The 14,320-nt window shown below is 46.4% G+C and overlaps 1 protein-coding gene across 1 annotated transcript in view; it reads right to left on the bottom strand.

The window, feature by feature from the left end:
• Nucleotides 1-14,320, bottom strand: part of scfd2 (sec1 family domain containing 2) — a 93,856-nt gene that overhangs the window by 42,622 nt on the left and 36,914 nt on the right. The window contains exon 5 of the mRNA XM_056378052.1: nucleotides 9,964-10,264. Coding sequence (XP_056234027.1) covers nucleotides 9,964-10,264 — 301 coding nt within the window. The remainder of the gene's footprint in view (nucleotides 1-9,963; nucleotides 10,265-14,320) is intronic.

Here is a 14,320-nt window from a genome sequence, read left to right as displayed (position 1 = left end):
GGGCTAATCCGCTCCCCAACATCACAACAGAGAGAGAGCTGTCACAGATCGGTCCAGGAGCAGAGCATCACCACCGGAAAAACATCTGAGGTTTGCTGCTTTTTTATTTATTCAGATTGTGTGTGTGTGTGTGTGTGTGTGTGTGTGTGTGTGTGTGCTCAGCCTCTTGACTGTTGCAGTGGTGCGAGGAGGCCTAGCAGAGGGCGGCTGCTCCCACCTGAGAGGCAGATGTTTGCGTTAATGTGTGTGTGTGAGTCCATGTGTCTCTACAAGCAGACAGGAGAGGCCCAGAGCTGCTGCAGTAATGCTATAAAATGCACATTAGAGTTTTGTGATAGCGCCTCAGGATGAAATAAAACCCTACGAGCTCCTTCATACATCCTGATTTTATGATTATTTAAAAATCATCTCATAATTCAACAAGTGCTCCTGTATTCTCGTTGTGATCCTCTCACTGTGTGATCTGCCTCCAAGAGCTGAGTCAGACATCACACAACAATTGTCACTTTGTCAACACTGGCTCATAAATAAGTGAGCGTTTCATTAAAGGTTATTAGCAACCGGAGCGATGCTACCGAGGAGCTAATGTGGCGAGGAGAACGTCTTGAGACGGGGAGGGGGAGGGGACGGCGTGGAGGAGAGAACAGGAAAGGGAGAAAATTAAAACCATACATCCCTTCCTGGAAAGAAGACATCCCCTGCAGTGGGTTTTCTTAGGATTCGCCATCGCTACAGAACCGAGAGGGAAATTAAAGCTCGGACGAAAACAGAGAGGATTGAGTTTGTGCGTTGTGGTTCAGGGATGCTAGAGAGGAAGCTGAAGTACGGGGGTGGGGGGTGGGGGGGGGGGCCTCTGGCCTTAAGGCGAGGGGCGACAGTTATAAGGGAGGTGTGTATATGTGTGCTCTAATGTGTTTATTTTCTGGGGGGCTGAGTTTACTCTGGCCTCTCTGCAGCAACCCTCGCCACAGACAGTCATTATCACCGTGTACACGCCCACGCCGTGTGGATGGCAGCGACGGGGTCCTCCTCGCCCCGGAAAGTTTCTCACCTTGCGAGAGGAGGGCGCAGAGGGAAGGTCAACCGTTTCCATTTCCAGCTCATTCATCCCTCCATCCCTCCGGGTCCGGCCAATCAAAGGAGAGAGAGAGAGACGTTCACCTGGACTGAGAGTCGGGTGGAATAGTGCTGAGCTCACAGACACTGTCAGCATCAAAGAAACAGTGGAGTGTGTATGTGTGTGTGTGTGTGTGTGTGTGTGTGTGTGTGTGTGTGTGTGTGTGTGTGTGTGTGAATGAGAGAGGGAAGCCTGAGAAGAAGCAGACAGAACCGAGATAAGATGAAATGATGGAGAGGCAGACATGTGATGGAGAAACGGGTTCTATTGATGGTGGGATTTAAATGACCAACGCTGCAGCAACACTCCTCTAACGCTGTGGGACTCTCTACAGTGAAGACTGGGACCTGACCTCTGTACTTTATCCACCAAAATAACCCTGTAGCAATGAATGAGTGTTAAATATTGGGATCCTGGAGAGATGAAGGTGAAGGTGTTTAAAGTTGTTTCTGACTAGAGCTGAAAGATATGCAAAGAAAATCATATTGCTATTATTTTGGCAGATGTTGTGACTTTTTCTTTTTCTTTTTCTTTCTGAGGTTGTGGCCGTTATTAGAGAAGAAAGAAACGCCCTTCAAACAGTTTGAGCTGCTCGCAGTCGTCAAAATTAAATCACAAATTCGATAAAACAGCCAGAACAAAAAACAAAAACCTGATGGAATATTATTTTTTCATGCCAAAGGAGTCCAAGTCTCATACTAAGAGTGTTTTTCATACTAAGCTTAACTGAATTTCCTGTAATTGAATTATGTTTTTATGCATCAAACCAAAACGAAGATACTGGAGCTGAGCAGGCGTGAGTCAGGAACCTCCCTGCGTGTGATGGAAATGTATCCGTGCAGGAAAAACACCGCTTAGGCAAAGTTTCACCATCAAACACTGGCGATGAGGCACGTACGCCATTAGGTGATTAAGACAGACATAGCGGGAACACCAGGCAGGAGGGATGGAGTGCAAACATTCCCTCTGACGGCCCCCCTCGGTTTGCAGGCCTGCGTCTGGTCAGAGCGGAGGTCAGCTGAGGAGGAGGAGCAAGGAGATAAGTGTATCTCGGAAAATGACTAGACACCAGACCACATGTAAAGAAAGACTCCTTTCTCCTCACTCCTCGGTATCTCCTTCTATCTACTGGCCGGACCTGCCGTCCTCCGTAGGGACACTTTGATAACGCAGACCGTTAGCTCCTCCAGATTTACGACCACCTAAAGACACTCAGAGTATGACATGTACGAAACAAAGCAGGGGCCGGGAATGGAAGACAAAAGAACAGAAACTGACGGGAGAAAATGGGGGAGGAGAGAAAAATGTGCATTTCTTAGCTTCTCTGCGAGATGATGGGGTGTAAGAGGAGAGGGGGCTATTAAAAAAAAAAAAAAGAAAAGGAGGAGGGTGGTAGGGGAGTAGGGGGCGTTCCCGCTGGCTCAGGCCTTGATTAACACCAGGCCTCCTGACAGGAAATGACCCGGCCAGCTCATAGCGCCAGGAGAGCTTCCATCTGCTCTCGAGGCCGTGGAGAAATTCTCCACCCAGGAGAACTTGGAACCAAACGGGAGAAACTTCGCAATGAATGAACATGTCTCATTTCCAGGACTAATAGATTGGTCCCACTGCTTGTACGGGACTCTTAACACACAAAACATCACTCTGTTCCCCTTGTTGTTCCACGATGTGGAAGCCAAAAGCAGAACCGAGCCATGGCCTTTCACTCCGGGCCTCGAGGATCACAACCACATCGCAAAAATGTTACTGACAGCCGATATCGCTGTGGTTAGACGTGGACATCCAGCCAGGAGTGTGAAGTGAAAGTAGGTTAGAGAGTTACTCAGATTGTTTTTTAAAAAAAATGGAGGAAGTTGCTCGGGGAGGGGGTGGAGAGAGAGCGAGGGGACAGTTTGGGGAGGAAAGCGGGTACATTAGGACGGGTCATCTTTCACCGCCGACTGGAATCCTCAACGTAAACAACTTCTTCCGCACCAACAGATAAAACACAGATATACTGTAAAATCCAAGTGGGTCTGGTACAAAACAGACTCACACACGCACCAACGCTCACACAAACACTTATTTATGAATATCCCCCGACCGTCAGACTGTGGAGGAAGCAGAGGCAGAGCCACGCTTCCACCAACAGAGACGCCTTCTTTAAATTCTTTGTCTCTGTCTGAGTGCTGCACGGACTGTAAAGCAGAAACTCATGTACGCCCCCCCCCCCCGAGAGGAGCCAAGCAGAGGACGAGAGAGGCCAGCGGGTAGAGCGTGTTGACTGGACTCTCGGTGGAGGGGTCGCAGGCTGACCCCCGCCTGCACTGACGCGTGTGCAGGGGCCAGGGGCCGCTGTCTCAGTCCCTCTGGAGCCTGTGTGCATGTCTGCCTTTTGCTTTGTTGAGCATGAGTGTGTGTGTGTGTGTGTGTGTGTGTGTGTGTGTGTGTGTGTGTGTGATCTTGATAGTGTCTTCTTTCATTCTACAAGCGCAATTCCCAGCAGAGATATAAGTGCTTACGAGCCTTTTATGATGTGCATTTCCTGTCATAAATAAGAAGCAGAGGAATTCTCCGCTGAGCGCTAACACACTCCATAAAGCAAACAGAGGTGTAAACTCCACTCCGGCTCTGTGAAACCTGAATACTACCGACTGTACTGCTGTGCTCCTGAGTGACAATGCAACAGATTCGTCTGATGGTTAGTGCATATAGCAGAAGTTCACGGCAGCGCCTGCAGTCTGTGAGAGGCTGAAGAGAACGCACGCTCGCTTCAGAATGACGGATGGAAAGATCAGAAGTCTCTTTCTCTTCCAACTTGTTTCATACTTTTTCACTGGAAACTCTTCGTATCCGAGAGTCTTCACGAGTCCCGTCTGCGGCGCTGCGGTTCACTTCTTCAGTTTCGCAAAACAGCACAATGTTGGTGAAAAGATGTAATAAAGAAATGATAGGAACTTTCACGTTGTCGCCGCTGGATCACGTCGTATGTTTGTTTGCAAAATGGATAGCTGCTTAGCAACAGGGAGAAATAAAAAGGAAAGAGAGTCAAGACATAGATGGTGAATCTTTCCCCCGTCGCACAAAAAAGAAAACTTGAGCTTCCAACACGTTTCACCTCCTCTCATTTCGATCCTGGATGAATCAAGTGTGACATGAGTTGGAAAAGGTCGGGAGCAGCTGGAATAAATAGTTTGGTAATAATAATTACCAAACTTAAATACTGACCTCCGTCACTGTGTGATTTGTGGAAACTATTTGATGTAGCTGAGAAAAACCAGAGAGATCAGGCAGTTAACAAGTGCAACAGAATAAACCTATGACAGTTTTCTGCCGATATGAAATGAAAAGAAGAAGAACTGTTCGCACAATTCAAGTTGTATTTTTATGAGAGATTGTGTAGAAGAACGGGAAATGATCCATGAAACTTTTTACACAGATTCAACCATTGCTCAGATAAATATTTGCTTGGATAGAGGAGGAGTGGAGGGAATATATTATATATTACTTTAACGCAATAAAGCAAAAATGCAAAGTACAGACATGTGGGATAAGAAGGTTTAGATGAAAGATGAAGAAGAAAGTTTATTTTGTGTTCTGTCTGAACTCACATTAACAGACACCATCCTCAAAGCCTCATCTGATACTCACATTACAGAAACAGTTAACAATTAAAAACTAGGTCTGAAGCTCGTCTGCTCTCGCTTCCTGGTTGAGAAATCTGGATCAGGCCTTGAGCCCCGCCCACCACCTGCTGGCTCCAGGTGGACAGGTGAAGGAGCAGAGAGTATCAAGATGGTTAGAGGAGGAAACATCAGAGAGACTCAGCCACATGTTTGAGCCTCAGTCAGAGGAGGAGTCTGAGACCAGAACCAGACGGATCAGAGCGGTTAGCATATCTAGCATCTTTTATTTGTTTATGTTGTTTGTTAGCTTGTAACTGTCAGTGGCTGACACAGTGTTAGCAGTTGTGCTAATGCTAACTCTCTCTGCAGAGAGAGGGGGAATGACATGCAGTAAAGGGCCGTCCGATGCGAGATTTGAGATTATTATATATTACTTTAACAAGGGCGACAGGATACCTGCAGTTTTCCTCATGTATATTACCAGACCATCTATATTATCCATATCCATGTTGTTATTGTACTTCTGTGTTTGTAGCCATTTATCCTCCCTGTCACCCGCTGTCCTCTGGGTTCAGACAGAGGAAAGACAGAAGAGAGTGGGATGTATGGGAGGAAACCAGGCGACAGTATGGAGACCCCACCGCTGTGTGTAACTGCTGACTTGGGAGCAGAGCGAGTCTGGGGGTCTGATCGCGACTCTGTGTGTGGCCCCCGCCTGTTCACCAGGCCCGTCTGGCCCGGCAGTCAGCAGCTGATGAGCCTCTGTTAATTAAAGCCTGAGCTCCATGTCATCAGCTTATCTGATGAGGTGAAGGAGGGAGAGCAACGCCACCGGCTGCTTTGCTCACCCCGGGGTCTGCGGCTTTCACATCATATCTGTACACATGTGAATGTGTCCGTGTGTGTTTGTGCAACAGGGGGAGGAAGTAAAGAAAGACCACCAATTAAAAATAATTGGGACTAATTTCATAAACACAGTGCAACAGGGGAAATATATTTAATCAGGCGCGATCATTACACTAACTTATGCTTCACTTCCCCCCAGCAACCAGTGTGGTGCTTTAGGGCCTCGGGGGGGTGGGGTGGGGTGGGGGGGGGGGGTGGGGTGGGGTGGGGGGTGAAAAGAGACAAGACGGGAGAAAGAGAGAGAAATGGAAAAGGAAATTAAAAAAAACAACAACAAGAGAAAGTTTGAGAAGTAGGAAGACGAAGAGTTGGTGGCCAGAGTTATGTGTGATTCCTTTCAAGTCCCTCGACCGGCCCGTGTTGCCGTGCCAACCCAAACAGCGGCGTTAGGGAGGTCCGACTCTCCCACTGCTCCCCTCTTCCTTGCCCTGCACAGCGCACATGGACAGGATGAATAACAAACCCAGTGTGTTGTCTGAAGCAGAGGGAGAAGGACGGGACATGAAACCACTGGGACTCCAGTTCAATTTCACATCTCGCCCTAAAAGTTTTTCGTGACCCTTCTTCTTTTTTTTTTTTTGTTTTGGTTTTTCTCTTTCCCTCTGTCACTGCAGCTGGTAAATCACCATCATCAACGCCGGGGACAGTTTCACTACTGGAGCTGAACACCAACACACCAACATAAGTACGGACAAACACGATCCATCATCCCGAGCAGGCTACATGTCCTGGGGTGAAGATTAGCTGGCTGGCCTGTTTTCTTTCTTGATTTACTGAACCCCGATACTGAGAGAAGAGATGAAAAACTTCGAAAGAGGGAGGAAGGGCTCATTCTGCACCAAAGAAAACCAAAAGCCACCGAGACTGACAGGAAACAAATCCATAAACTAGTCTGAGGAACTCTCATTTTTGCTCTCTTACCAGCATCAATGTAGTTTTTTGCCACAACTGAACAAGGAATTAACATTAACTGCTCTGAGCTATTTACAACCTGCACACATCACACACACCACCCCAGTACACCACAGACTGTCTGGCAGCGGCCAATGGGACGGATGGTTTCAGGAGATCAGTGGGTCCCTTATCCAATCCCGTCGCCTCTTCCGCCTGCGCTGCGCGGCTCCCGACCAATCCGGTCCGTTCCCCCATGTGGTGTCGGTGCTGCGGAGCGTTTGGTTTAAGAGCTCGTTTCCCACTCTGCAATAAGCAGAACCAGTTTCTTGGGTAAATACTGTTCAGGCCTTTAATCAAAACCATACCCTAAGACAACAATACACAGACACGCTGTGCGAGTGTGAGAGTTCATGTCACACGAAGAGACACACACAGGGATGAGAGTTCGTAAACACAAACACACGGACGAAACAAAACTTCTTCCTGCCTCCAAAACTCAAAACCTGGTTCAGACTTTATATTTGGACGAGTCTGATCGAGCTCTGCTGTCTTCATCTGTTCTGCATTTTTGTTATTGTTAACAAATCCAACGACCCAACAATGACTTGATCCGATTAACAAGTTCTGTCTGTGGAGTCGACGTCTGATGTGTCTCATGTCTCTGGGCCCTGAAGTGTGCGATGATCTATTTTTAAAGAAGAGAGAGAGAGAGAGAGAGAGAGAGAGAGAGAGAGAGGGGTCCTGGTGCTGACGGTGAAGTCACCAAATCTTATATTATTAATAGTCACATATTATTATTACGTCTTCAGTAGGAATCAGTTGAACTGAGGGGCTCAGAGTCACAGTCAGAGAGTGTCGTTGCTGATGGTCGTTCCAGAGGTTTCGCCGACAGTAAAAACAGTGAAACATCGTCAGGTTTAAAGCCTCGTCACATCAGCAAGTGGCACAGAGAGAATCATCTGCACGTCTTTGTATTTTGTGCCAGAAACACGGTAAATATTTCGACCTGCAGCAGCTGGTGAGCTCTCTGAGGTTACTGTGCTTTTATTTTTAATACTTTTTATCATCATCATTATTATTATTATCATTATTATTATTATTTTATGCCTTTATTGAGACGGACAGGAAGGCGAGAGAATACCAGAATGATACGCAGCAAACCACGGCTCGCTGCTCAGGGCATTTGAGCCCATTTGCCCTGATCATTCGGCTTTCAGAAAAAAGCAGTGTGAGCTAACGAGCTTGATCACGGTCAGTTAGCAAGCTTGTTAGCTTAGCTTACTCATTACCGGGACAACAAGTTGATAAGTTTATTCAAGAGATGTAACTGTACCGTCTTCTCCTCCGTCTTCACTCTGTGGAGCTGTATTTACTCCCACGGAGGAGCTTAAATCAAACTGAATGGTCCAACAACAACCATCTTAGCTAATAAGCTATGCTAACTTTTCTTTTTTCCCCCTTCATTTCGCGGTCAGTATAGTCAGTTATCAGGTCAACATTCACCACATTTAAAACTGAAGTACAAAAAATGACTTTGTCCCTGTGAGCGAAACCACAGAAACTCCACGGGGATAAATGATTTTAACCTTGAAGTTTCTCCATCTTAAATTCCTGTTTGACCACCGGCTTTTGTCCTTTAAATATTCCCATAAATAAAGATTCACATCCACCTCATGGATTATGCAACAAACCACTGCGTCATTGTTTCATGGAGGTTTGATGACACTCTAAAGACGGCTCAGAGTCCACCAGCGCTGACAGGAAACACAGAATACAAAAATGGATCTACTGTGTGAAGTCGTCGGAGGAACACCGCTTCCTGAAGATGCTCTGTAACTAAGTTCCCAGAAGGAGGCTGTCATGGAGGTCGGGGCTGTGTTGCACAGACCGGTCCTGCACACTGTCCTAAACTCACTCCCTTATTTCTCCCTTTTTTTTGTTCCCACCACTCTCCCCTGTGTATATTGTCCTTGTGTGTCTGCGCCCTGTTTGTGCACGCAGCATGTGTATGTGTGTTTCTGCAGCGTGTTAGCTCGGCTGCTTACTGTAGCCAAGGGGAACAAAATAAAAGAATTTGTAAAAACATTGTTCTCATGGCGACCAGGTTTCATTCAACGTCTGGTTTCAATTTGAGTCTTTTAAAATTGGGGAAAATGTCACAATCAATGTTTTGCTCTGGATACTGAGAGAGACGACCTCCCGTGTCATGTTACTCCAGCTACGCACTTCATTGGTCGCCAATGAAATTAAAAAACCTCCCGCACGCAGAAAACACTCGCTCACATATAAAAAGAAAAAAGGTGCACACGCTGCTGAATTCCTCTGAATGGGCAAGACGTGCACTTCTGTGCACACACACACACACACACACACACACACACGGACACATTGTTTTCTTCTGTCTGAAACACACCTGGCGCACCATGACAGGGTAATTTCCAGTGACGTGTTTATAACAGAGAGTCAGGTTTTTAACATGAGCCACATCTCTCGGCCTCGCGCTCGCCAAGAGGCCCCTCACGTCCAAGCTGCACTTCGCCAAGTAGAACAGGAAGAGAGGGAGACGGAGTATGGGAAGGAGAAGGGAGTGTAAGAAAGAGCAAGAGGGATAAACAGTCTTTATTAGAGCTTTACATAGATTTACCAACCCTATATAGACTATATGAGCCGATGTGCGATACGAAAACCCGAGCGGTGATGTATTATTTCAGGGTGTGTGCTGAGGTACGAAACTAAAAGTAGCTCTAATTATGAAGTATGTGGCAGGGGAGGAGACCGTGTGTGTGTGTGTGTGTGTGTGTGTGTGTGTGTGTGTGTGTGCAGGCTCAAGGTTAAAGATGCCATTAGTCTTGGAGGTACAGCCGGCTGTGGTGTGGAGGTAGATGGTTAATTCATCTTAAGAGCTGCTGGCCTTGATCTGCTCTACCACACAGTCACCAGCTCAGCTAAACAGAGGAACACACACACACACACACACACACACACACACACACACACACACACACAAACACACACACACACACACACACATGCTGGTGCCAGTTCACCACAAGTAAAAACCTCTTCTTTTTTTTAGGTAAAACTAAAGTCACTGCAGAGCGGCTGTGCAGAGTCACGTGACGGGTAATCCCTCTCTCACACTATTCTTCTCTCACACTCGTCCAGATGCAAAAGTTCAAACATTCCCACGCTCGACTATCTGAGGAGCCGCTTGCCAAACTGACCAGGAAACAAGTGTGTAGGTGTGTGTGTGTGTGTGTGTGTGTGTGTGTGTGTGAAAAAGGTGTGAGACAAGGAGAGCGAGGTGTGAAGACTTTGATAGAAACAGTAGAGAGAGGAAATAAACATTGTGCTGTTCCCACTTCCTCTCCTCTGACACCAGCAAAGCGAAGATGCTGCTGGAAGTAGTCACCAAGCTGTGATGCACTGATCCTCTCTTACCGGTGAGTTTCTGGAGCAAGGGGCTGAGCTCCGTCTCTCGGGTGATGACGAAGGTGAGCGCTCCAATCAGCTCCCTCTCCAGCTTCTCCAGCTCCTCCTCCTCCTCGTCTTCCTCTGCGTTGGGGTGTGCAGGCTGCGCCTCGTCGGCCAGGGAGTACAGGTAGACCAGCAGGAGGATCAGCTCATCGGGGCCGCACTCATCCTCTCTGGACCTGGAGGCCGAGCCGTCCACGCCCCCGCGGGGTTTCATCAGGGGCAGCAGCTGCTTCAGCACAGTCAGGAAATCAGAGTCTCCAAGAGCCTGTGACACAGACACAGAACATGTAGAAGAAGAACAGGCGGTTAACGTCAACACCCCTCTCATGTCTGTGCAGCACATACGGAGCCAGCAGCCGCTTAGCTTAGCTTAGCTTAGCACAAACACTTATCAAAATGTTTTTATTGAATATTTTGTGGTACAAAAACACAAATACAAATGAAGCAGCGAATCCAAGTGAAGGTCAGTCATTCCTGGCGAGTACCAAAGGGCAGCAACATAAATATTACATTACTCCACAAACGTCAAGAACGGCTGCCAAGAGAGTCTCTTATCTTTTCTAGCTTAAGATACAGTATTACATAACCTCATTGATCCAAAGGGGGGGGGCGACTGAAAGCTGAAGAAAGAAGTATAGTATACTATATGGTATAGTGCAGAGTATTTACATCATTTAATGTTACCTGATCACTAGGTTACATTCTTATTAGTTTGCTTCCTCGTCTGTGTTATATAAAAAAAAAAATAAAATACTGTAAGTGTTTGAATTACAAGCGCCAGTGTGAGTGAGCTCATCGTTCCATTCGCTAATTTTACAGCTTTTCAAGTGGCTGAGGTCATTTTGTTTCATTCTTTTGTTGGAATTTGCAACGGGCACTGAACTGTGTTTTCTCTGTATCTGTCTCACACACACACACACACACACACACACACACACACACAGTAACCAAAATGTGGGGCGATGTTTAGGTGCAGTGACCTGTTTTAATGAACCCGTCTGAGCAGCTCTGAATAGTCCCTCACGATTTTTGCGCTGCGGTACGACTCGCTGCAGATCACGGGGCCGTTCGCAGAAACACTGGCCACTCTTACAACAAGGGTGAGCTCATAGACCTATAAAACAAGGGTGTGGAGCTAATCTGTCCGATGAACAGCATAAAAAAAAATCTAATGAAAAATTGGGGCTGAAAGGGGGAAAATGGAGGCAACGAGGTCACAGAGGGGCGGAGAGAGAGAGAGAGAGAGAGAGCGGGGGAAGAAAAGAAGTCGAGAAACATACAGAGATATTACAAGAGGAACTAAGGTGGAGATGAGAGTATAAAAGGGAATGATTGTTGACAGAGGACTGTATGTTTGTGTCAGATGGAGCTACAAAACGCCCCTGTGGATATATTTCATTTTAACGAGGGATTCCTCTGGAAGCAGCTTCGTGTTCCTCTCACCAAGACAAACAGGCTCTGAGAACGAGGGGCTTTGGAGCTTGTGGCTGGCCCACTGGGGGGGGGGGGGGGGATCCTGTGTCCGACCCAGAAGAACTCTCGACTGAGCCAAAGACGCAATGCAATCAGACCCCAAAGCCACAGAGCTGTCAGACTGTCCCTCGTGACGGAAAACGCTGCGAGTTCATCTTCACATAAAGGTAGGGAGGGAGGCATCAGTCACATCCTGCCTTACATGCAAGGTATCAGAGGAACACACTCTCCTGCTGGACTGCTCCCTCCAACAGAGCCTCCTCCCTGACTCAGACCCCGGCCAAACACCCCCCCCCCCCCGACCGCTCAAACATAATTTCACCACACATTTTTCTTCTTAAACATTGTGAAATCAAATACCTCTCCAAGTTGCACTCATTCAAACTGCCAAACAATGTTTTGGGATCTTTCCCTCGTTCATGCTGCTGGTGGACGGCGGTGAGGAGAGAGAGAGAGAGAGAGAGAGAGAGAGAGAGAGAGAGAGAGAGAGAGAGAGAGAGAGAGACAAAGAACATCAAGAGTTTATGATTGAAACGGCTTCAAAACGTTTTCTTTCAACTCTCACTTCAGAACGATTCCACTCCTACACGTCTGTCTTAACACGTCCAGGAGGACGTTCATATGATCCTGCAGCGTCTCAGAGAAGCGTGCCCACTGTCAAGAAACTACATTTTCATTTTAACCAAAGTAAAGCTGCTGCCATGTAAAGCTTGGCGTCATTAGCTCTCAGCACGGGTCAGTGGTCGGAGAGGAGGAGCTGAAAGAGGAGCCACGGGGGCCTCCACATCATTTATCAAGACGTACTTCACTCAAACCTCAACTAGTGTTTCCACCTGGGCCTCAGAGCAGTTTATACACCTCCACTTCCTGTCTTTTGTCCTTCGTCATGAACTTCTTTTACTTGGCTGGTCAACATGGCTGCCAGATAGTAAAAAGGTGTTGTGGTTTGATCGAAGTTACACAGTTTTATATTGCGGGAGAAGAGTCTTAGTCTCAGGAACTGAGATCCAGGAAGTGTTTACTGTCAGACAATCCTTCCATTTATGAAAGTATTCCGTCAACAGTATTTGTTTAAATTTTTTATTATTATTGCAAAGGTGAAATACACGGTCATGGTTGGCCTTATCTACCGTGCGACCTCTCCGCCACCCAGCCGCATTAACTCGCAGATTGCACCACCCAGACTCCACCTGCCACTTCACCTACCACTACCACCGGTGACGTGGCCTGGCGTAACCTAGAAACAATAAACAGACATAATAAATGGCTACAGCTGCTATCTTACACTGTATTATAAAGTATAAAGTATTCATTAAAAGCACAAACATGCCTGTAATCATTTATAATCATCAAAAGCATCTTGATATTTGAAAATTTAGATGCAGCTTGTTAGAAAATCACTAAACATCTTATCGTTAGAAGAGATAACAGATTTTAGCTGAGTTTACAGTTTAGTGACTCAGATGTGGCTTGTGACGTTTCAAGCGCAGATCAAGTTTTCTGCTCGTAGACATGTTTGAGTTGAGGGGTTCGTGGAGGGACGAGGATCCGCCGCAGCAGCTGGTGCTCCGTGTTTGTACTGTCAGGAGGCGTTCAGGCGCCGCACTCAGCAGCAGGTCGTCCGTGTTTTGGAAGCACTCAGAGCCCGATGCACGATCACCGTGTTTACGTGCAGAAAATAAGAGTCGAGTGTTGCGTTTTAAGGGGCAAATGGTGCGAGTACGATGCAAGCGGTGTGTAGACAGCATGACGGATTATAAAACAGCAGCGTATCTGTTCTATCACGAAACGAGTGAAAAGACGCAGCTGAAACATTTCCTGTGTTGACACCACGCAAGTGTCCAAGACTTCTCAAGAAAAACGAAAAAAAAAAAGAAGCTAAACACAGAGAAATGTCAGAAAAAATAAACAATAATTTTGTAATTGTAATGCAATATACAATTTATTTTCATCTCATGACACCAGATTTATTTAAGGAGCCCTGAAGGAGGCGGTCCTGACCACTGGCCTAGAAAGCTCCTGAGCCATCAGTTATAATCTAACAAGGTTGTTCACATTATTATTACTTTTACTTCTTTATTTTAATATTTTCTATGACTGGAAAATTGTTGGTAAATTTATTAATTCATCCACTGAGAAAAATATTTTTGAATGAACCTGCAACTCTCTCTTTTTTTTAAGTTAATGGCTTCTTTATCCTTCACTGTTGCACAAATGCACCAGTGCACCTTCCTTCACCTTGTGTGTATTGTAAACTGTGCGCTGTGTACTGTTTGTGTATATATTTTCACATGTGAGAGGAAGCATGCATTTATAACTGGGTCCCTTCAGGAGATCCATGAAAGCTGCTGTCAGCTGCACGCCGTGGCGCCAGAGCAGGAAATGGAGGTCTTTGGTACAGAACTGAGGCTGAGCTGAGTGAAGCTGAGTGGGAAGACTGACTAAAACTCTTTCCAGCTCTGGAGCTAAACCCAACAATGCCCGACTCATGGCGCTGGCACACAGGCTCACTGGAAAGGTGGTGGACTGTGCACCTTTGGGAACGGCATGGAGCGGAATACAGCACGCTTTCCACGGCACTTAGGAGAACACAATCAGGGCATTACACTCAGATATTGTGTGTTTTATTTAAGTGGACATAAGCTAAGATTTAAAAAAAAAAAAAAAAAAAACAGTTTTAACTACCCAACAATAAACTGAGTAGTGAGACCTTGAGCCATTTGGAGCAGCTACAACATTTAAATACAGGTTTACAGGTTAAAGGAGCCATTCAGAAACATTTTACTGTTACTTGTGGAATTTAATTTAAGTAAACTTTAGGGGATATTAAAGATTTTTTTTTTTTCAC

Source organism: Seriola aureovittata, chromosome 6 (assembly GCF_021018895.1).
Source record: "Seriola aureovittata isolate HTS-2021-v1 ecotype China chromosome 6, ASM2101889v1, whole genome shotgun sequence".
Taxonomy (NCBI): domain Eukaryota; kingdom Metazoa; phylum Chordata; class Actinopteri; order Carangiformes; family Carangidae; genus Seriola; species Seriola aureovittata.
The sequence above is the reverse complement of the archived record's forward strand: the minus strand, read 5'-3'. Positions and strand labels throughout refer to the sequence as shown.